The sequence below is a fragment of the Bemisia tabaci genome, chromosome 4, assembly GCF_918797505.1.
Source record: "Bemisia tabaci chromosome 4, PGI_BMITA_v3".
Classification (NCBI taxonomy): Eukaryota; Metazoa; Arthropoda; class Insecta; order Hemiptera; family Aleyrodidae; genus Bemisia; species Bemisia tabaci.
Window position 1 is genome coordinate 23129388 of NC_092796.1, and position 21374 is coordinate 23150761.

The 21374-nt window shown below is 39.4% G+C and overlaps 1 protein-coding gene across 1 annotated transcript; it reads left to right on the top strand.

Annotated features, from left to right (window-relative positions):
• Positions 1-11437: 11437 nt before the first annotated feature.
• Positions 11438-19436, top strand: LOC109037999 (uncharacterized). The gene is made up of 6 exons (XM_019052907.2): positions 11438-11857; positions 13383-13507; positions 14897-15686; positions 16850-17043; positions 17841-18024; positions 18970-19436. Exons 1-6 carry the CDS (start codon positions 11794-11796, stop codon positions 19434-19436), a joined length of 1824 nt encoding a protein of 607 aa, XP_018908452.2. The 5' UTR covers positions 11438-11793.
• The last annotated feature ends 1938 nt before the right edge of the window (positions 19437-21374 follow it).

The window sequence follows — 21374 nt, forward strand, 5'->3', positions numbered from 1 at the left end:
CAGAGTCTCCTTGTCGTTATTTTGCTTCTTTTCATTCCCCCAAAGTTTCAGTAGGTACTTAGGAGTCTCGCTACTCCCGATGTTTTTACCCAGGAGTTATTACATTTGGTGCAGGAAAACCACTTCCAAGTGGCAACAGTATAACATTGGAACCCCACCCGCACTTGAACGGTATGGTGCTCAAAATGCATATAGTTTAATTTATGGCGTCTGCTGGGCCGCGCACCATGCCCAGTGGCCGAATCAGCCTTATTCGGACAGCACCGTCTTGCGTCTCGTTACTGCAAGCTTCATGCCCCCATGCGGCGCGGCGGCGCAACGTATTGGTCCGATAACTTAGCTGCGCTGCCACGTGAAAAATTGAAGAACCGTATTTGGGAGGATATCTGCTGGGGAAATTATCTCCGTTGAGAAGAAAACTTACGATTAAATCCAACGATCCCGCGCATTACATTAGACGTTGAGCTCATGGCGATTCATTTATTACGGGAATAATATAAATGTGCCCCCACCTCATTCGAAGCGGATTTTGGTCGGGGAAAGAAATGAGAGGTATGGCAGGGGAAAATCGGTTGCACCAAAAACGTTTTAGGCCCCTAAAAAAAACCCCAAAATGCTCGGATTTTGACCGGAAACATATACACTTTATATAAGGCTCATTTCACGCGAAAAACCTTCCTGATTAAGGATCATTCGGTCTGGCAGACGGTCAACTTTCATACAGCACGGAGAAAAATCTGTGGCTTTGTATAAACGAATTAAGGGCTCATATGGAACACCTCTCATATTCGTAAATGAACTAATGATTCTCGGTCTATAGACCATACTAAGGTATATGTGCCATGATTATAAGTTGCATTTACTATTGTTATAAGTGTTCCAAATGAACCACTAATTGGTTTAGGCAATAGATTTTTCTCAGTGAGGTGAATCCATTTATATCGAAATCGAATGATGACCTCCCCAACATAAATCTGAGTCAAAAATGTGCAATACACCTGAAGATGGAGCATAGCTCCAAAATGACCACCGTGTGAATTGACGGAAATCCACAGACAAGTTAAGAAAAAGTGATGGAGGGTAAGCTGTGGTTTTTCAACAGTCAATTTCCGTTGTCACGACTAAAATCAAAACGAAGATCCCCGTTCAATTCCGGATTCTTTACGTTTTTCTCGGGTTATTTCTGATTTGTTTCTAATATCCCGTTGGGATACGAAATACAGAGACGGACATAAAAACCAATATTTAGCTGCCAAAACTTGTAGTTGTCTTTAAGAAGCCCTTAAACGCTAAAATTTATACGGTCTCATCAGCATTTCTCCTAAATTCTCCATGAAAAAATAAGAAATTTGATAAAAAAAAAAAAATGTTCGATGGAAATTAATTTTTAATGGAACTGACGAGGAGACAAGTATTCCTAATTTGAGCACATTCTGAAAGGGTCATGTAACAATATCCCTCACTGAAAAAAAGTCTCTTGATCCAGAGTCCAGACTCTTAAAACTTTTGACAAGAAACAATTCTCTTGATTCAATCAGATTTTAGCTTGAATCCAAGGGAAATCCGCCTAGATTAAGAGGCTTAGCTCTCGATTCAAGCAAAAATCCGATTGAATGAAGAGCATTTTATCTGCTCAAGTTTTAGAATCTGGACTCTAGATCAAAGCGAATTTTTTTCCAGTGCTTTTTTCGGCTTGATCTAGCATGGAATGACCTTTAAGTTTTTTAAGTTCTAACACCCTCAAAATTAACATTCCTTGAATTACGCTGTTATTTTCATGATCCTGGATGCGTGAGCAACCTAAATAATGGGCTTAACCAATTTTGGGGCTATTAAGCCTAAAAAACTACAATTTCATGGCAAGCACAAGCTCGCTTCCCATCGGAATTTGGAGAAAAATCACAAGCTTGGATCTGGCAACGCCGAACGGTGGTTCCGATAAGGTGTCCACGGTGAGCTGGTCCAGACCGCGGTCGTAATTAACATTAACAAGACCGAAAGAACAATGGCCACGGGAGGGAAAAATCTGTGATCGGCGGATCTTGCTCCGGGGGGGGGGGGGGGGGGGCTCGGCGAGTATTGTGTTGGGGTGGGGGGGGCGACTGGGGGTCGGACGGGGGCGAGGGGGTCGTGACCAGCAGTTTAATAAGTCCAGACTCAATCCCGTCTGGGCCTTCCAATGCTCGGACCGCTTAACCTATATATCCGCCCGACATTGCGCCGCGCCCGGCATGCGAACCGAGTTCCCACGCTGAAAATTGGGAGTTTTTAACTCGCAGGACTACAATCCGAAACCAGGTATTGAATTAAAAAGCGTCTACGGGGGAAATTCGAATTGTCGGGGTTTCTTTTTCGGGAAGCTTTGTCCGAGGATAGAGTAAAGTGATGACGTAAAAAGGGAACGAACAAGGATTACTTAACGCTCAAGGAAGGGGTGGGAACCTACGATACAAAGGGAAAAGGAATCAATGCCATCGGTGTGTAATCCTCTCTATAGTAAAAAAAAATACAAATTTCACAATGTACCATCCTCATTTCATTGACGTTAACTGTCACACTATCATTAAATAGATTTCTTTTATCAAGGTATATAATCAACAGTTTCCCGATATTTTCGGGATCTGACGGGAGATGTTCGTCAAACTTTACGAAATAATTAAGGAGGGAACTGTGGTTGCGTTACGGAGCATTACAAGAGGAAGGGGAGATGGTGTAAAAAATGTCGAAAAAGTCCGTTACGAAACTTGACATTTCCAGGTTTCACTAGTGTTCCCTGACTGCGGTAACCCTTATATAGGCAAACGGGAAGAAAAACGAAACGGACTGCTAGAAGTTTCGAGTTTCAAAAAACATCCTAATTTTTCCTGAGAATTTTCGTTCTCCGTCAAATCCATACAATCTCCAATTATTTCAGATGCTGCAAGTTACGCTTCAGAGGCAATTAAACGACACTCTATTGCCACTACCAACAGCAATACCTCGGGGGGAGTCCCGGCTGAAAGGTTCGGGAGACGTGTCCTGTCGCAGCTGCGCCTTGTAAATTAGCAGTAACACGTTGCCCCCCCCCCTCCCTCCGGGCGTGGGCACCGGCACTCATCAATGTTTGTCGATACGCGGAACGTGCTGATTCATAGCCGCCGATTGATTAGCGGAAGCAGGTTGGCGCGACGTCGCGGTGACGGCGACTCTGACGTCATTTGTAAACGTCGCGCGTGAATCGGCCGCGTCGGAGTGGCTCCAATTAATTTCGGCTTTTATGGATGATTTCGCCTTTATCGGCCCCCGCAGCGCGGAGCCCGCCCCCTCGTCCCCCCCCCCGACGGATTAATCACGTTTAAAAAGTCGCCCGGCCCCCCATTACCGATCGTTTTGTTTCCGATTACTTTGTTTCGGTCCCTGTTTCGTATTCGCGCGTTTGTTTATCGATCGCCAATCCGAAGCGAGCAGTTCGTGTCGAGAACCTCTCTTTTAAATATGAACCAGAAAGGGGCAAAGTGCGAAGTCCCGGTGGGATGTGAGAGGACAGGAGACTGTGTCGGATAGGTAGCAGTCGCAGAGCGTCAGAGAGCACTGTAAAAGCATAATCTTGCCATCATTGAGTTGAAATGTTCCGGTTTGGGCTTTATCGCAATTCTCAAGAGGGGGACATTTTTAGGGGGTTGCGATCCCACAAGGAAACAGGAAGGGGAGCGCCTCCCCAAAATATCAATATCTTCGAAGGAGACTTTCCTCCTCATCTACTTGTGACGCATGAAAGTTATGGCGTATCAAGGGATTTTTGTTTTCCCATCCTGGTAAATATGTATACCAGTATAGCGAAGGCGTGAACGATCGATTATCGTTGTTTCTCCGTTTAAAACACTGGTAAAAAATTAATTATTAAGGTGTCCCATTCGAATACCCTGGTTATCGGTCCTTTCCCATACGTTTAAATGACATATCAATCAATATATCGCAAAGCACGCTACGCCACTGGTATATACATACTCCCACGCGAGGGAACTGTTGAAGATTACCTGTGTCTGAATTTGTCTGAATGCGGCCGAATAGAGAAAACCTCCCAATCACGTCCTCATTCCGCCTTGAAGATATTCCATTTGTCTATACTAGAATAGAAATTACGGGATATACAGACATACTGTCCGTTCCGGCCTCGGAGGCCGAAAGTTCCGGGTGCTAAAGCCGTATTTTCGATTGAAAATACTCTTGATTCAATCAGATTTAAGCTTAAATCAAGAACCAAGTCTCATAATTTGGGCGGAGTTCCTTTTGATTTAAGCTTAAATCTGATTGAATCAAGAGTCCTTTTTCATGTCAATGTTTTCAAGAGTCTGGACTCTAGATCCAATGTGTTTTTTTTTCCAATGTGTGTTAAACTGTACGAAAAACAAGAGAAATGTTGTGGCTCTCAGGAATGAAGTATCAGATAAAGCGGAGAAAAGTAGGAATAATTCAGCATCCTCAATTCCGAGGGCAAAAATAAAATCCGAGACTCAGAGCCCGAGAGATGGATTTATTTAAAGCGGCGGCTGGCGGTGCGGTGCGGCGTCTTGAGAGTGATTCGAAATCAGTGAGCCCTGAATCGGGGCACCCGGTATGCATATTCAACATTATCACTTGAATGCTAATTTCCGATGATGCCCAATTATCTGCGGAGTTCAACCGCGAATTGACTTAATTATCGACATCTTCAACTTTATGTCTACACAACTTTCCGCAAGTTTCCAGAGGGTCATGAGAGCGCTAGGTCTCGGGTGCAGCGAGTTCCACTCCGATCTTTTCCCACTGCACCGATTGCTTATCCTCCGATCCCGATATTCTGTTCCTCGAATCCCCACCACACTCTGTCGGATTTCGTCAGATTCCTCACAAATTCTGGTACGGTTTCGTCAATCATGGTAATTATTTTATGATGGAGTCCATTTGACAACAAGTTATTGATTCAAATACCGTAGGGCTGCATTCGTTATGGCAGGAATACGATCGAATTATCCATGCACAAGGCCTTTGTTAAAAAAAGAGACAACCTACTTCGAGAGTTAATTTGGCTATTTTATTCAGCTAAATAGCTAATAGCTAATTTATTCACGTATTATTTTGTGGGGTGGCGCACACATTTTACACTCCAAGGAGTGACAGAGTGACACGTATCCTGAAACTCGTTCTTACTTTCTTGCATTTTGCCTGCAGAGCACGGGAAAAAGTTTTCACCAATTAATCATTAGTTAGAAAAATATTCTAAAATAAAATAAAAAAAATCCGTCTGCCACAAAGGCTGTTTGAAGAATTTGATAAACAAGCTGACTGCGGATGGTGCTCGGATTTCCGTTACCTTCAGTCTCACCCGTTCAATTTTTCCTCTCCGACCGACAACAATACATTTTTCAAGATTAAACGCCGATTTAGGAAATTAGCCGCCGCAAGGCCGCAAGGGTGGAAGGATGGACGGCGGAGGTGGAAACGGAGGGGGGGAGGGGGTACACGTCCCCTCTGTCTCCCTGCGGCCCGCGGTGGCTCATTGTGCGCAATCAATTAGCTGATTGATGAATACACCGATTTACGCCCCCTCCCCCAGCTGTACTCTCTCCTTTTTCTCCCCCTTACTTTCAGTTGCTCCCTCTCTCTCTTCCCGGGTCTCTATCTTTATTCTCTCTCCCTCTCGAGGCAGCGGTTCGCTGCTTGCACCGTTGCTCCAAATAATTTCAACCGTGGATTTGAGCTCTATGAATAATTAATTATTGTGTACAGCTTTTCTCGCGTTTTACCCTTGTACGATGTGTTGTAGCCGTAGTCGAAACAGAGCACCTCACTGCCAGCCCTGGGAGTGAAAATTTCGGGGACCTCTCTGGAGTCTAACGAACTTTTCATTACCGCGCGGTCGTTTGTATGGAGGCATGTGATAAAGCAGGGGAAATCGGTTTAGGAGACTGTTGGGAGCACCCGCAAATTTTCTTCCTTTCCTATTTCCACCGTTTCAGAAAAAGAAAGGTTTCATAGTAAAAGCCTTTCATCGATTAAATCGGGTAAACAGTAAGAAAAAAAGTTCGGTCATAATGTTTTGGAAGTACGGTGTTCTTATATCGGCCGTAATATTTGGTTCCTGCGACCGTACCCTGGTATCACGCAAACGAGCTTCCACACCAAACCGAAATGTAAAGTTCTGCTGCATGAGCCGGAGATATGGTCCCTGGAACCAAGCGTACGGTTAAATCAAACCTAATAGTACGGCCAATATAGAAGAACGAATCCTTAAGGTTAAGGTTCGAAACTTAAGGCCGAACTTTTACTATCAATGCATGATCCTTGCAGCACATCATCTGACAAAAAAAACAGCGATCTTTCGAAATATGCTGACAAACGTGACTGAAAGAGTTTGAATTTAGCATGAGGATTTTTAAAACTTTTCTGCCTTTCATCTACATAAATCCTGAAAAGTTCAGGTCGATTTCCTGAATCCAAGTTTGGTTTCAGCCATCGACCACTTCGGATCCGAAATCAAAATTAATTTACTTGTCTGTAGGCAAATCACGACTACTTGAGCAAAAAATAATATAAATCAAGGGATCTATGTTTAGTTGATTAACCCATGATTCTTCTCTGTGTATATAACTGTATACGTCTATCTGAAAAGCTATCGCGAGGAAACCATATAAAAATTAACAGGCAGTTTGGATGCTTGTACTCCACGGCAAATAACTAATTAACTATCCGTGAGTGACAGTGGTCTTTGGCCTAGTTATTAATTTGAAAGCGCATTTCCGAACATGAAAGTTGCATGTGCTTATTAGCAGTTTTCATTAAAATGATACCTTAGCCGCCAATAAATTGATACGTAGACGAGAATTTCCTCATTAATTAACAATTTTTTTGTGTTCACTTCGACCTTTTCCTACCTTTCCCTTGTTAACTAAAACAAGGTTAATAGTTATATTTAAAAAGTGCATAGATTTCAGTATTTTTGCCTGTAACGTGTAAATTTTCGGGTTTTGAACGCAACCCTTGCCGTTAAAACCATCCCGGTGCCCATGATTAAAAAATATTCAGTTATCAGGACATCGAATGATATTAAAATTTAACCTAAGGAGCGCAATAACGTCAATAATGTTGCGAATAGTTTTTTCCGATATTTTTCGATTTTTCCTAGGAGTTTTTTCTGAAATAATTTAAACATATATAAAAATCATTTTTAATAGTGCAACTATTTAGAAATTAACTTAAACTAAGTAAAAACTATGTGCTATCATAATTTGAAAATAGTCTTTTTCTTTTTTTTCAATGATGAAGTACTACGGTAAAGACTAAGAAACTTTTATATAGACTTCGGCATCTCAAAATTTCCGCTATTTTTTCTTCTTCTGTTTCTATGGGACGAACAAGCGAATTTTAAAGTAAGAGTTGAGCTCGCGGAATATTTTTCAAAACGGACCAGGAAAATTACGCAAGTTTCGGAATATTGATTTGATTGGTTTTCCAATTAAAAAATGATGTGCTGCGGGAACTCTACGACGTGGCAAACTGAGATACATGTTATCCGAGATCAACCATCAAAATACCCATACTGCCTACTTAAGCCTGCTGGCTCGTCCGCACTTCGAGATGAGAAACACTTTTTTATGAGAGCAGGTCGTTTTAACCGATAAAATAACGGGTCAAATTCATTTTTGATCGCTCTGCTCTACCTCTCCGACATCCAATTAAAATTGAAGGCACATGCTTTGTTATATCGACAAAATAGCGAACGGAGTTCATTCTTGTTCGCACCCTGCGTCATTTTCCCAACGTCCAATTAAAATCGAGAGCGCACGTTTCGCCCGAAACTGCATCGGCAAATTCGCAGCGAATAAATTGGAAACGCCCCCGAAATAGAGATAGTCGTCTTCGGGAAAGAGCCACTTTACGCTGTGAAAAGACCAGACCGCACCAGACCAGAGCTTTGGATTATCTCAAGTGGAATAAAAAACAAGATATCGCACACCCCCTCCCCTGGACATCCATCCTGATAGCGCAGCGGTATAGCCGAACAAAGACCCTCCTCTCAACGCCGTCGTTAAGTTTCGGAAAGTCACATTTTTTGTCACGTTTAATTTTTTTCCGTTGAAATTTGGCGACACTGCCAACCCCGAGCACTACCCATCTTAAGGAGAGCTCCGGAAAAGGCACTCAACCTCTTCTACATTCCCCAACAATGAGATCTGTTCTTTCGTTTTCTTCGCTGGCTTTGTTCACAACTTGGTCCAATTAGTGGCTCTGCAGTGGCTGTCCTTGACTTAAAAGTTGTTAAAGTTCCACGGGGATTGATCGAGAATCATCGGGATCCACACTTTCCAATCTTTCCGAATCTCTGGCATGTTAAATTTCTGTGAACTCGCCCATTCCATCATACTAGCCATCGATTCTGGTGCAATTTATGGAAATTTTACGATCCCTTCAAATGATCAATTGGACATTTTGCGATTAGGAACTAAAATTTCTGGCTCGGTTTTACGAGCTACACAACCAGGGTACCATAGTAGTACAACGTAAGTACCAATAGCTTTTCTATACACCTAAGTGTTTTCACGGATGAGCCTGAAATTGCAGTTCCTTATTGCAAAATGAAGACCAATTGATTACGGACATACGATCTAATGATGTCTCGTCTGAATTATTGAAGAAAAACAATCATTTAAGTACAATGTGCCTTTAAAAAGATCTAAAGGCTCGCGAATAATTTCGACTGATGAACTCGAAAACCACGTACTTTAAATTGCGACGTAGCAGATTTCTCGCCATCTTTGATGCTTTTTGGAAATCAGACGAGTCGTGGAGATTTTGAAACACTGCATACGAGGTGATACGAAGTGATGACGGTTTCCAAGTTCAGATATCGATTTCAATGTAAAACAAGAAGAAAAAATCCAACATGAGTATGTTGGAAAAGCGTGCCGAATAACTGAAATGTTGGACAAATACCTCTTATTTTCACGTCTTTGCTTTTTGTATCAATTGGTACTTTTTGCTAAATTTGGGAGAAAATATTGATTCATGAACGTTGAATGTAAATTAGTTTTAAAGATTCCGTCCAATTATCTTGATTTTAAGCTGATAAGCGGCATTTGCGCACGACCGTGATTTGGGCGAACTGCCGTGCATCGAAATCGCGTTCAGTTAATCTCTTTGGATTTCGAACTGTAACTTCTCTCCTATTCGGGCCGATTTTTACAAATGAGGTCTCTTTTTATTTGTACTTCAACGGAAAGTAAAGAAAAACTCGCTAAATAGACGGAAAACAATTTTTGAGAAAATTTGGTGGATCCTGACATCACGGTGAATGGTTAATCGGTTAATCGCCTCGCCGTCTTTTATTGCCTTGCTCGAAACCGGACACCCAAAGCTATATCGCGAGATAACTGTAGTGGTTTAAGTGGATTTCGGCAGGGGCCATGGTTAGTACATAGTATAATGAGTCACGAGGCTCATCACAGATTGCACTTACAGTGCAAGACGCTCATTGGCTATAGAGTTTTGGCGGGAAAGAAGGTTCTAGAGTTGAGTCCTCCGAGCGTAAGAAAGCTCCTATGAGGTTTCTGTCAAATTGAATAATACGGTTTTGACAGAAAAATGTTCTCAAGGGTTTCCAATTAGCAGTTCATTAGATTTTTTGGTAAAAGACCATCAGGGCTTGACAGTGTAATGGTTCAAAGACAAAGAAACGGGTGCGAGGAAAAAAGTATTTGGACGACCCGTTGAATAGCATTGGTTGATCTGTGTGCTGTACTATGGTACATCCGAGTGATTTCAAAAAGCGAGCCCTACTGGCACGCTTAAAAAAACGAGAAGAAATATTATACTGACACGCGTTCGCCATTTGACACCATAATTAGAGCCTACGCAAGAAATGTTAAGAAAACAAAGTAACTAGGATCCGCGATTAAAAAAATGGTGTAAAAGAGGTTTAACTGTTCTTGGGAGCTTTCATCCCTCTAAAGTGAAATCTGTCTAAATAATCAGTTACTTATTATGTTAGTAATGAAGTAAAATATTTTAATTTGAGTACATATCGAAGAGAACTCAGCTCCTGTGAAAGAAAAATCCCTCATCTTCACATACCGATGGTTAGCAAAATCTAATTTTAACACATTTTCTCTTTTATTTTAGATGCAAAAGATAAGGAAACATCTCGAAACCGATCAAAATCGGAAAAGAGTAGGACAGTTGTCAATTCGAAAGCTTCTTCATCCAAGAAACCTGTCAAATCATACAAGGTAGGATTATCTTGGCAATTTACTCTGAATTGCAGTCATGAAAAGATGTCAGCACTGCCAATGAAGCTACGACTTCTGGGCATTGTTATAATATATATCCATTTTTTAAACAACCTTTGTAGGATGCAATATGTGTACTGGCAAGAAATGGGTGGAAACCATTTGAAAGTTTTTAGTCCACTTGGATTCAATTTTTGTGTGGTCAGAATCATTTGGCTCCTTAGTTTAAGACTGATGTTGAGATGAATGCGCCTAGTTGTGAGAATATTGAGTTTTGTGTTTTTTGCAGGCTATCTTGAATGATCTATCTTTGTTTTCAAATATGTTCTTAATTTATTTTATTTTCTCCATCCTTATCCCAGGAGAAAAAGGAAGAGACGGAAAGAAAAAAGAAGGGAACAAGGAGCAGTCTGGATATTGTTTTGAACAACAGAAATGTTGATGAAGAATCAGACAGTGATGATGATGTGATGACAAGAAAAGAAGCAAAACAAGAAATTTCCAAGCAAAAGAGAAAGTATGAAGCTAAAATAAGCTCCTTACGCAAGGAGTTGCAGGAGGCCCAAGAGGATTTGAAACATGCAAAAAAACAAATTCGAAACCTGCAACGCAAAGAGTCCGTATCAGAAGTGGTATGTATGGTATGCGTTTACAGATGTCAAATTCTAAGCTACTTTTTAATCGAACAAAATACTCAATCACTAGTAAAAAAAAAATTAACACAAAAAATGGAAATATATCTTCCCATGGCCCATACCTTGAATTTATGATAACCACTTTTTAGCAATTTGTAAATTTTCACTTCAAGTGAAATTGGGTATTTTTGGAATTATGCGCTGAAAATTGATAAGTTATTTACTTGGTGAAATCAATTACGGTTTTTACAACCTATCCAAAAAATTTCCTTCCTTGGGAGCTTTTTATCCGTCTAAAGTGAAATCTGTCTAAAAAATCAGTTACTTATTACGTTAGTAATAAAGTAAAATATTTTAATTTGAGTAAATATCGAAGAGAACTCAGCTGCTGTGAAAGGAAAATCCCCCATCTTCACATAAAGATAGTCATAATGGTGCAGCCCTGAACTGAAAATAATGACGGGGAAAAAAAAGGTATGAAAGGAGACGCAGTCCAACCCACAATGACTTAATGAAAAAAATATCAGAGAGTCAGCAACGCATTAAATCTTATTACACGGAAAAAACGAGGTTGGTGTTGGGCACTAAGCACCGCTTAGAGGAGCAATGTTTAGTGCTCCGCTCCAGTTATGCAGCTCGCTGCGCTAAACTCGTCGTATGGCCGGGTCCTACCGCAAGTTAGTGACGGCAGGTTGCGTGGAGAGGCAGCAGAGCGCGTGCGCATCGCGTCGTTTTTCCCAGTCGGTTTGCGCACGCCGTCACGCGCCTAGGCTTCGCTTTGTGTCCCGATCTGAATCTGAGGAAATCTAACAGTTAACAGATCAAGATAAATAATAATTGCCTGCAAGGCAAGCAAAGTGTTCGTGCGATTGTGTTGATGTTGTGCTGTGTGTATGTGATGTATTATCTACACAATGGACTTGGTCAAAAGAATACTCGTTAAAGCAAATCTGGAGGACCAGCTTAAAGTTTTTGAAGGTAAGCCTATATTCCTTTACTAAAGCACCTAGTATTTTCGACCATCACGTGCCTGTAATGCACCTGTTGCATGAACCCAAAACGCTATCTATACTCACAGATATAGTTATATGGTTCACCTGGGTCTGAACCCTTCACTATTTTTCATTCTTAACTCTCGCAGCCAAGAACATTTGATGCACTACTTCTTCATTTATTTACATTATGCCAGCACATTATGCCGGAGATTGCAAGTCTGTGCACATTCTGAAATGGTTTCCAATCTATCAATTCCTAACTACCTATGCCTAGGAAGAGAAAATATTGCACTCCTTGGTCCATTTAATTGAGGACAGACACTGTGCAGCATTGTAAACCCCATCCGCAGGCTGACTCATTACGCATTTAAAACTAGTACCAATTGGACTGCATTTTGCAAGTTGGAACTATAAATTCTGGCCCGGTTTAAAAACAACGTATGTGCTATTAGTTTCCCTGTGCACATAAGTGTATTTTCAAATGAGCCAGAATTTATACTTCCAAATTGCAAAATGCAGTCCAATTGATAATTATCTACTAAACATTATTTCTCATGGTTTGAAAAATTTTCTGTCCAGTATAATCAAGTTCAAATAGCTGTTCAATCTCCCTATCATCAGGCTGTGGGTGTTGCCAAAATAGTGCTTGTTTTTCCCCCAAATATATCAGAAAGTAGTTGCCTTCACTTAATGAACTTTCATTGAGCAATTTTCTCTACATTTTTTTCTTAAGGTCTGGGTATGAACCGCCTAACGGTTGAAAGTTTTTCAGCCTCTAAATTCCTGCTAAGTGAGAATGACAACTGTGCAACCTTATTAAAATCTGATGGTCCTTATCGATGTTTTAAGAGGGAAACCATGCATTGCATCTCGGTTGACGGACTTGCATTCCTCTCATCGTATTTATTTCTCCAATTAAGTAGCCAGTGTAACATCTTGAAAACTTCCATGATTTTCCCTCTCTATCAGAAAGATATTTTGCATTGATTTCAAGCAACAAAGTTGTCTCGTCTCCTGAAAATTACATGGGAGTGGAAATTTTAAAACACCATAATGTGGAGCTGCGGTTTTCAACTAAGGTTATTGATATTTCATTGTTGGTTTTAATTTGAACTCATCAATTGTTGAAAAGCCCTGTGCTAGATGGAGCTTAATTTTTACCAAGGACTGGTAACAAAGAGGAGGAGCTCTATCGTTCCTTCGGAAATCTCTGCTGACAATTTATCTAACCATAGTGCTTTAAGTAAGTGTTTCAACAATTGGAAATAATAAGAAAGGGCTGTAGTTTGGAAACATGACTATCCTTACCTATTTAACTAGATGGGCATTGAGTCTGAAATGAGTGGAAAGTCTCAAAACTAATCTGTTTATTTTCAAAGACTTAGACATTTTTTCTAGCACATATTATTTCTCAAGATGAGAACCAAGTGTGTGATTGTGCCTTTTAGATCCTCTTTCCCCCTGTGTTAAAGCGGTCAAATTAATCTCACTGTATTCTGTTTTCTCAGAGAATGAAATCGATGACAAGAATGTGAAAAACTTAACGCCTGATGTTTTGAAAGAAATATTCCCCAAAATTGGACACAGGATTAGATTCTCAGAAGCTCTGGTTGATGAAATGTCCAAGTCCCAGGTAAGTTGTCTGTGTATAAGCTACTTAGGTGAATTCTTCAGGCTGTAATTTCTTCTTGTTGTGTTGTATACAAGCTTCTTCAAACTCCTTAGCAGTAAACAATCTGAATCTAAATTTTCACAATTTCTTGCTTAATACATCTAGCATTCTGAAAATTCAGACGATATACCTCTAAAAAGAACTTCATTTCATTCTAACATTTAAATAATTTTTAGTGCATTTTCAACCTTTTTTTACTTTTATCTTTGTCACTTAATTGCCTCAAAGATTTCCTGGAAACATGCAGATCCTAGCCGAATCTTTAGAGTCATGTGTTTGAGAATATTTGCCCCCTCCCCCCCCCCCCCCAAAAAAAAAAATAATCGCATTTTGCCAAAAAGGAGACAAGTGGACTCCAATGTCCCTAAGCTTGTGCATCTTTTTTTAACTTGCAAATATAAACTGATCAGCTTAACAAGTAGTGTAAATTTAATTTTCTTCATGATTTCAGGAAGTAATTTTATTGCATAGAATGTAAGTTACACAATCTTAGCAACATTGGAATGCTCTTGGTTCCTTTTTGCAAAATACAACCCAATTATATCTAAACCTTCGGAAAATAGGGAGTACTTTAGAAAACATGTACATATTTTGAAATTTTGTTTCTTGAGCATTCACGAGCCATGATAAGACAGGCACTGTAACTAAGAAATCATAGTTTTGGCTACATCTCATCTACTAAATTGAATCATAAGATTGAATCATAAGTTCAGTGTGTGCCCTTGCTTTGTATTATGTAGAATTGCTTTTCAACTGAGTGCTACCTTGAACCCACATTCAAACATTTTCATAATCAGTGCATGATTTTGGGTGGTGGGGGCCCTCTCCTCTGAAGCACTGGCGTTGCTAGATCATGTTTAGGGGAGGCTGGCCCCCCTGTAAAATGATGCCCAACCGGGCAAGAGGGTCCAGCAACTGGGAAGAGGGTGGTATGGAGTACTTGTTGCATATAGAGGAAGCACTGGTGGCCTCTTTCAAAACAATTGGGAAAATTGACTCAATTTTAAATACACTGTAAGGCCTTTGCAACGCAAGTTTTCATTGAAAATTATGTGGATCTTGTTCAGTTTTGCACTGGATTTCAGCGAGGTTTTTCCATGGGGCTGGAAAATAAATGAAAGAAAAATTATTATTTTCCCTTATTTAACCCTTTTGCAGTTCTTACCATGGTAAAAATAAATAGTGTGGGGGCACTAAAGCGATCACCCTGCTCCCCCCTCCCCACCCCGAAAAAAATCTTGCACTGTTTATGATTAGTTCCTGTCTTTAAAACTTTTCTCCTTGCACCTTTGGTATGGCTTGGTACTCCATTTTACTATCTCTTTTTGCTTTGCTTTCCTTCCCTTTTAGATTATCACAGTGCCCTTAACCCCAACAATCTCTAAGCCTGTAGAAAGTCCAGCAAGAGAAAGGAGTAGTCAGAAGGAAAAGAGCCCGAACAAGAGACAGAGCCCTGAGAAGGGAAAGAGCCCTGAGGAGGGAAAGAGCCCTGAGAAGGGAAAGAGCCCTGAGAAGGGAAAGAGCCCTGAGAAGGGAAAGAGCCTACAGAAGGGAAAGAGCCTACAGAAGGGAAAGAGTCTTCAGAAGGGAAAGAGCCCTCAAAAGGAACAGAGCTCTCAAAAGGAACAGAGCTCACACAAGAGACAGGCCCCTTCGATTTCCGGGGGAGGAGAGTGTAAAAAATCAAAGTTTGATAAATCCGACCAGGAGACTGTGGAGCAACCTATTTCCACTGATAAAGAAAAGGAAGAAATGAACAAGTATTTAGAGAGTATTTTCGAGAAGTCATTAAACGGCCGAGCTGTTATGAAAGCTGTGCAAAATAAAAAATTCGATGCAACTATTAGAAAAATGTTATTGGACTGCATTATTACGCATGAATTGGAAGAATCCAGTGACATGAAGATCTCAACAAACACTTTTAAATATTTAGCTAACTGCATATCAAATTATGTAAAAATTGAAGCACCTACTGTATACTACATTCCAGCACGCCGAGACGGCTCCAATAGAGTAAGCGCCAAAGGAATGCTTGTCCAAAATTATCATAACAGGCTGCGCGTCTATTCGGACTGCGGATTTCGAACTAAAAGAGAGAAGCTCATGTCTATTGATATGCCTAGTAGTAGTTCTTCAGAGGGTAAGTTTAGGATTCTTCCTTAAGAGCATTCCAGTGAAAATTGCCTTTTTTCCAATTTATTCATAATAATTTCCAATCTGTACTCACAGAACTTGCATGCACTTATCCTGTGGAAAAGTTCCAAATACTAAGTAACCGACTTATTTTCAATTTGTATTTCTTCTGAAGTAGTAGCATCTCTCGTTTCTCTGCGTGGGATTAAATGGATGAAAGATACTAAATGCAGGTCCAGGTTAGAAGGGGAGGGGCTTTTAGCTGAAATATTAATTAAAATTGTATAACATTTATTAGCTCCAGATTGCAACGTCACAGGCTACTCAGCATATTTTGCTTTCTTTGAGGAAAATCATTCAATTTTTTTTTTTTGTAAAAAATGTCATCTGCTTATTTTTCGCCTCCTAAAAGTATTCTGTTTATGTTTCAAATCGTATCAGTTTGCTTTCTTCCAAAGAAATAAAAGAATAGAAATTTTGAAACTTTGCACCTTAGCCGTATGGTTTTGAACTTTCATTGGCTGCTTGCTCTTAATTTTACTTTAGGCAGTACTTATGATGCAAAATTCAGAGGCTTGTTATTTTTCTCATGACTACAAGATATTTGAGACCTGTATTAATTTTGAGCATAATCCATCCAGAGTTCCTTATTCAGCTCTCAGTAGATTTTGTCTCTTATAATTTAAAGTGATTCGATGGACGCCACATTTCGTGTCAGAACAACATGTGATACATTGCTTCAATTGGTTCCATTTTTCCGGTTACTCATCATCTTTCTCGAATTTTGACATCGCAATTCTGGTATCAGCAGACTAAAACGACAAACTAAGACAATTTTAATCTTTCCCAGCTATCACAACGTTCTTGGTAAAGCTCTGCTTCACCAAAAAGTTTGTAATGCATGAAAGAAATTAAAATTGTTGATAAAACGATGTATGGCCATAAAATAATTTACTCGCAACCAGCTTAATGTCATGATCATGCTTCTAATAAAAAATTCCGATGTAATCAAATTTTTAACAGAATGGGAAGAGGGGATGCATGTATTGTCTCTGCGGCTAAATTTACATTCTGATTGAAGATCAGTACATTAATTAAGAATGACCACGTTGAGTCTACGGAGGTCAAGGCAAGGCTTTTATTTGACAAAGTTTTCCTCCTATGTTTCAGAAATTGCACCTCCTGTAACCTTTGATGAAGATAATGAATGGCTACAGAAGTGTACAGAACCATTCGATATTCTTTCACTAAAATGGAAGGCAACTTCTAAAATACGTATCGCTAGGTATCACAGTAGCGATCAAAGAGCGGATCTATATATGAAACAGTATCCTGCACTCCTCAAAGATTTTGGGCACCGCTTGGTGAGTTTTTGCTTGAAAATTCAATATAGAGGTATACAGGGCGTCCAGAAGTTAACGTACTTAACTTTCAAGATAGATTTTTCGGCTCAAAATATGACTTTTTCCCATTCTTATATGCTCGAAAACGCTTCCTAAGTGAGCTATGCGCTTCAAAAGTTGCCATTTTTTCCTTTCAAATTGATGTAACTCCTCCTTAATTTGTTGTAAGTAGCTGAAACTTCGTGCAGGGCGTTATTTTTTTAGCTTACTGTTCATTTTACATGTTTTCAAGAACGTATATGTCTCCGGGAAATGACGTTATGAGGGTTCCCAAATTTCAGAATTGCATCAACTATTTTGGCAAATATATTTGGCAAAACGAATTATGGCACGTAAAAGAGCACGAAATATCTTGGGTATCAGATACTGCTCAAAATTTTCCAAAGACGCTTCATCACGCAACAGAGCTTTGAAAAAGTTTCAGATTCTCGAAGTTCCTTGCTGGATAGGCAATTTTTACTGCAGGGACTGTAAGAAAAATTGCCCACAGAGGAAGGGGCTTTGAAAATCCGAGGAGCCGTCGCGACAGCTTTGGGATTTACTTATGTTCTCATTTTTTTTGTCGTTGATAAGTATTGCACAAAATTTCGTGATATTTGTTGAGCTTTGGTGAACAATCTGTCCAGGTTACATGCAACCAAATCTAGTAATATTCGGACAAAATGTCACTTTTAAACCCCACAATCAGGATGTGTGTTTTTCTAGTTTCTTTACAGTTTTGCAGTGTTAATTTTTTTCCATTTCTTTCATACATTCAGATCAACATTGACTATCAGGAACTGCACCCGGGGTCGGATGATGAATTCTACAAAAACTGGCCAGAGTTTGCTGATAGAGTTTTGGCTCTTGTAACCAAAAAATGTACTGAAAGTACAACATTTAAGGAGCTGGTGCTTGCGGACACTCCGTCCTTCTTTGCGATTGCAGATTTTAAAGAAGTGGGTGAGTGGAAATTTACATTGCTTATCTGTAGCGGAGATGAATAATTTCTAAATAGTCAACTTGTCTCATGTGATGAGGATTTATCATTGACAAATATTTTTTAATTCCTTATCTTTATTTAATTTTAGATCATCCCCCCTATTTTCCTTTAATCACTATTTTCTCTTGTCTTACACAAAACTATAAGGCGCTCTCTGTAGTGAGTACTTTATACATATTCGCAACGTTTTATTTGAACGGCTATTGATGAATCAAACGACAATGAAAGTTTAATTTCTAAGTATTTGCTTCTTTAAAAAAAAAAAATTCTCCTCCAAAAATGTAGTGCTTATACCATGCTTTACTTGACATCCTTACTTTCATTTGAGGAACAATCCCTTGTGAAAATGAAAGAAAGCAATCATGGAAACTTTAAAAAAAAATATATACATACATATAAAATGGCAGGTTCTGCACTGTTTACGTTTAAACTGTTGTACTGTTTTATAAATTTGCCCATTTTTTTCCTTATTTACGGTTGCTTATTTTTACTGTGGCGAAAATTTTTTTGGTGTTCAGTATGATATGTTGTCAAGTAATCTGTCACATTATTCATTCAGTACGGTACATACAGGGTGTGCCAAAAGTAACTGAAAAGTGTCTAGTGTCTAACTGAAAAGTTCAATTTGTACCAATTTTCAAAAATTGACAAGTCCTGTTAGAAAAGTCGCAAAGAGGCCGTCCACTTCAGTTACTTTTGGCCCACCCTGTATATTCGATGTAACAATTAAGGAATTCAAAAAGAAAGTTTCACTGTGATGTGTATTACTGCCATTTTTAAAGGAAAAATCATGCTGCAGGCATTGCCACCAAGTTATGAGCAAAGCGGGGTTCTTTCCATTGTTATGAATGTATTTATTTATACCAAAAATACATTCTATCCTATTCTATTCTTTTTGTCAACAGATGAACAAGAAAGGAACTATCTTTGCATCTCTTTACTGCCATTCCTCTTAAGGCCCCCCCATATCAACAGAAAGGTAAAATTCTCCAAACGTGAAGTTAAAGATAGTTTTTTCATGAGATGTTCGTCCCAATCAGACTTTCGGTCAGAACTTAAGAAAAAAAACGAAGATCATTTAAAGGCGAAAGTTCCTATCCAGCCATTGCCCATATTCGTTGGGACCGATGTGAAAGCCCTTGATTGCTATGTCGAGGTCAACAGTACTCTGTACAGTACGACATCTTTGTTGCAAGCTGTCACTGTATGCTTCAAATGTTTCTTTGTCCTTAATCTAAGTTATCCGAAGGCAGCTGAGAAACTTTGGACTTTTATCCAGAACGAGCTCTTCCATATTGGGCCCTACGTCGCTGCAGCTCCAGACGTGGAGCTTCTAAAGTCTTCTTTGGCATCTGTGCCTTTACCCGAATAGACTGTTCCCAATTTTTACGTACTGTTTATTAATACTTTATTATTAATACTTTTGTTGTCTCTGATCAATCCAAAATGCCAGTTTGCTTCTTATGTTTAGATAATTTTTCTACTTTCTCACATTTAAATTTGCATTTTAAGTATGCACACAGTTTGGGGGCCGGTAGCGGTATTCAATGCCGAGAAGGTAATTGCACACGCAAGTGCACCAATATAAAAGCTTATGGGGCTCACTTGCGTAGGTATCATAATGAGAACGAAAATGTGCCTGCTGCTGCATATGATGAAAATTTTGAAGAAAATGAGCAGGATGAAGATCCTGCCCATGATGACATTTTAGAAAACGAAAATCCTCCTCTTAATCTTGATGAAACCTTTGAATTAATTGAAAACCTGAATATTCAAAATTTTTTACTAGAACAGTGTGCATTATTCACATCAAAATTGAATGCGCATCCGTCAATTCCCCGTAATCTATGCCAAACTATTGTAGATTTCACAACAGATTTAATGACTTCGTGCACCTCAATCATGCATACAAAAGTAATGCATGCAATTAATGGAGTTGATGGGGTAAACGCAGACGATTTACATGAAATTGAGGCATGTTTCCAGACCCTCAAAGAACCATTTAAGCATGTCTCAAGTGATCATCTAAGGAGAAAGTTCTTCAAAGAGAGAGGGTCTTATATTTCACCAAAAGATTTCTCTTTCGGTGAAAAAGTGATCATGAAAACAATTAAAAAAAAAAAAAAAATAATGACAGTTGATAAAGTGGGTCAGCATGTTCCTCTAACACAATCGCTAAAATTATTCTTTGAGTACAATAACTTGTTGAATGAAACGTTTGAGTTTATGGAAATTCTGGAAGAGGAAAATTGTTTAATTAGCAACGTAATTCAAGGCAGCGAGTGGCGAGAAACCATTGAAGATATCAGGAAAAACCACCCTGGGAGAAAAATTTTACCTCTAGTTTTGTTTTGTGATGATTATGAGGCCGGCAACCCTCTGGGTTCCCACGCTGGAATTAATAAGTTGTCTGGGGTTTACGCCACCGTCCCCTGTTTGCCACCCAAAGTTCAGTCATCTTTGAACTCAATTTTACTTTGCCTTTTGTTTAAATCATCTGACAGAAAGGACGTTTCGAACGAGGCATTATTTAGAGTTATAGTGGAAGAACTGAAATTTCTTTCAGAAACTGGAATCGAAATTCAAACACCAGCATCCTCTGTAAATGTCCACTTTGTTCTTTGCCACTTAGCTGGCGATCATCTTGGCTTGCACCAAATGTGCGATTTTGTCCAAAATTTCTCTACTGCCAAGCATATGTGTAGAATCTGTAGAGTAGAAATTGATCAGATGCATACTCAAGTTACTGAAAATGAGGCAAATCTGAGAACACCTGAAAATTATGCTGCTGATGTCTCTCTTAATAATGTGACTGAGACAGGTGTTACAGCCAATAGTCTGTGGAATGAGGTACCACATTTCTCAGTGGTTCGTCATTTAGCTTCTGACATCTTACATGACCAATATGAAGGCTGTGCTGGATACTTATTAGTTTTTCTGTTCAATTATTTAATCGATTCTGGACTTATTACCTATCAAGTTTTATGTGTTAAAATCGAAGATTTTGATTATGGGCTAATAGACCAAAGGAGTAAACCACCAAACTTTTCCAAAAACTTTAACAGAAATTCGATTAAGATGTCAGGAGCTGAAATGAAAACCTTAGTAAAATACCTACCTTTAATTTTAGGTAATAGAGTCCCAGAAGATGACGAAGTTTGGAATCTTTTTCTAAAGTACAGGAATATCATTGACCTTCTTATGGCACCTTCCCTTCAAGTAGGTTCTAGTGATCTTTTGAATGCTCTAGTTGCAGAATACCTCAGCTTATACCAAAGTTTAACTAATACCCACTTAGTTTATAAACACC

Excerpts from the sequence above, each read along its gene's own strand:
- LOC109037999 (XM_019052907.2), top strand. The coding sequence starts at position 11,794 with ATGGACTTGGTCAAAAGAATACTCGTTAAAGCAAATCTGGAGGACCAG. Across the intron at positions 11,858-13,382 it reads CCAGCTTAAAGTTTTTGAAG|AGAATGAAATCGATGACAAG; the intron begins GTAAGCCTATAT and ends CTGTTTTCTCAG. Across the intron at positions 18,025-18,969 it reads TGCAGATTTTAAAGAAGTGG|ATGAACAAGAAAGGAACTAT; the intron begins GTGAGTGGAAAT and ends TTTTGTCAACAG.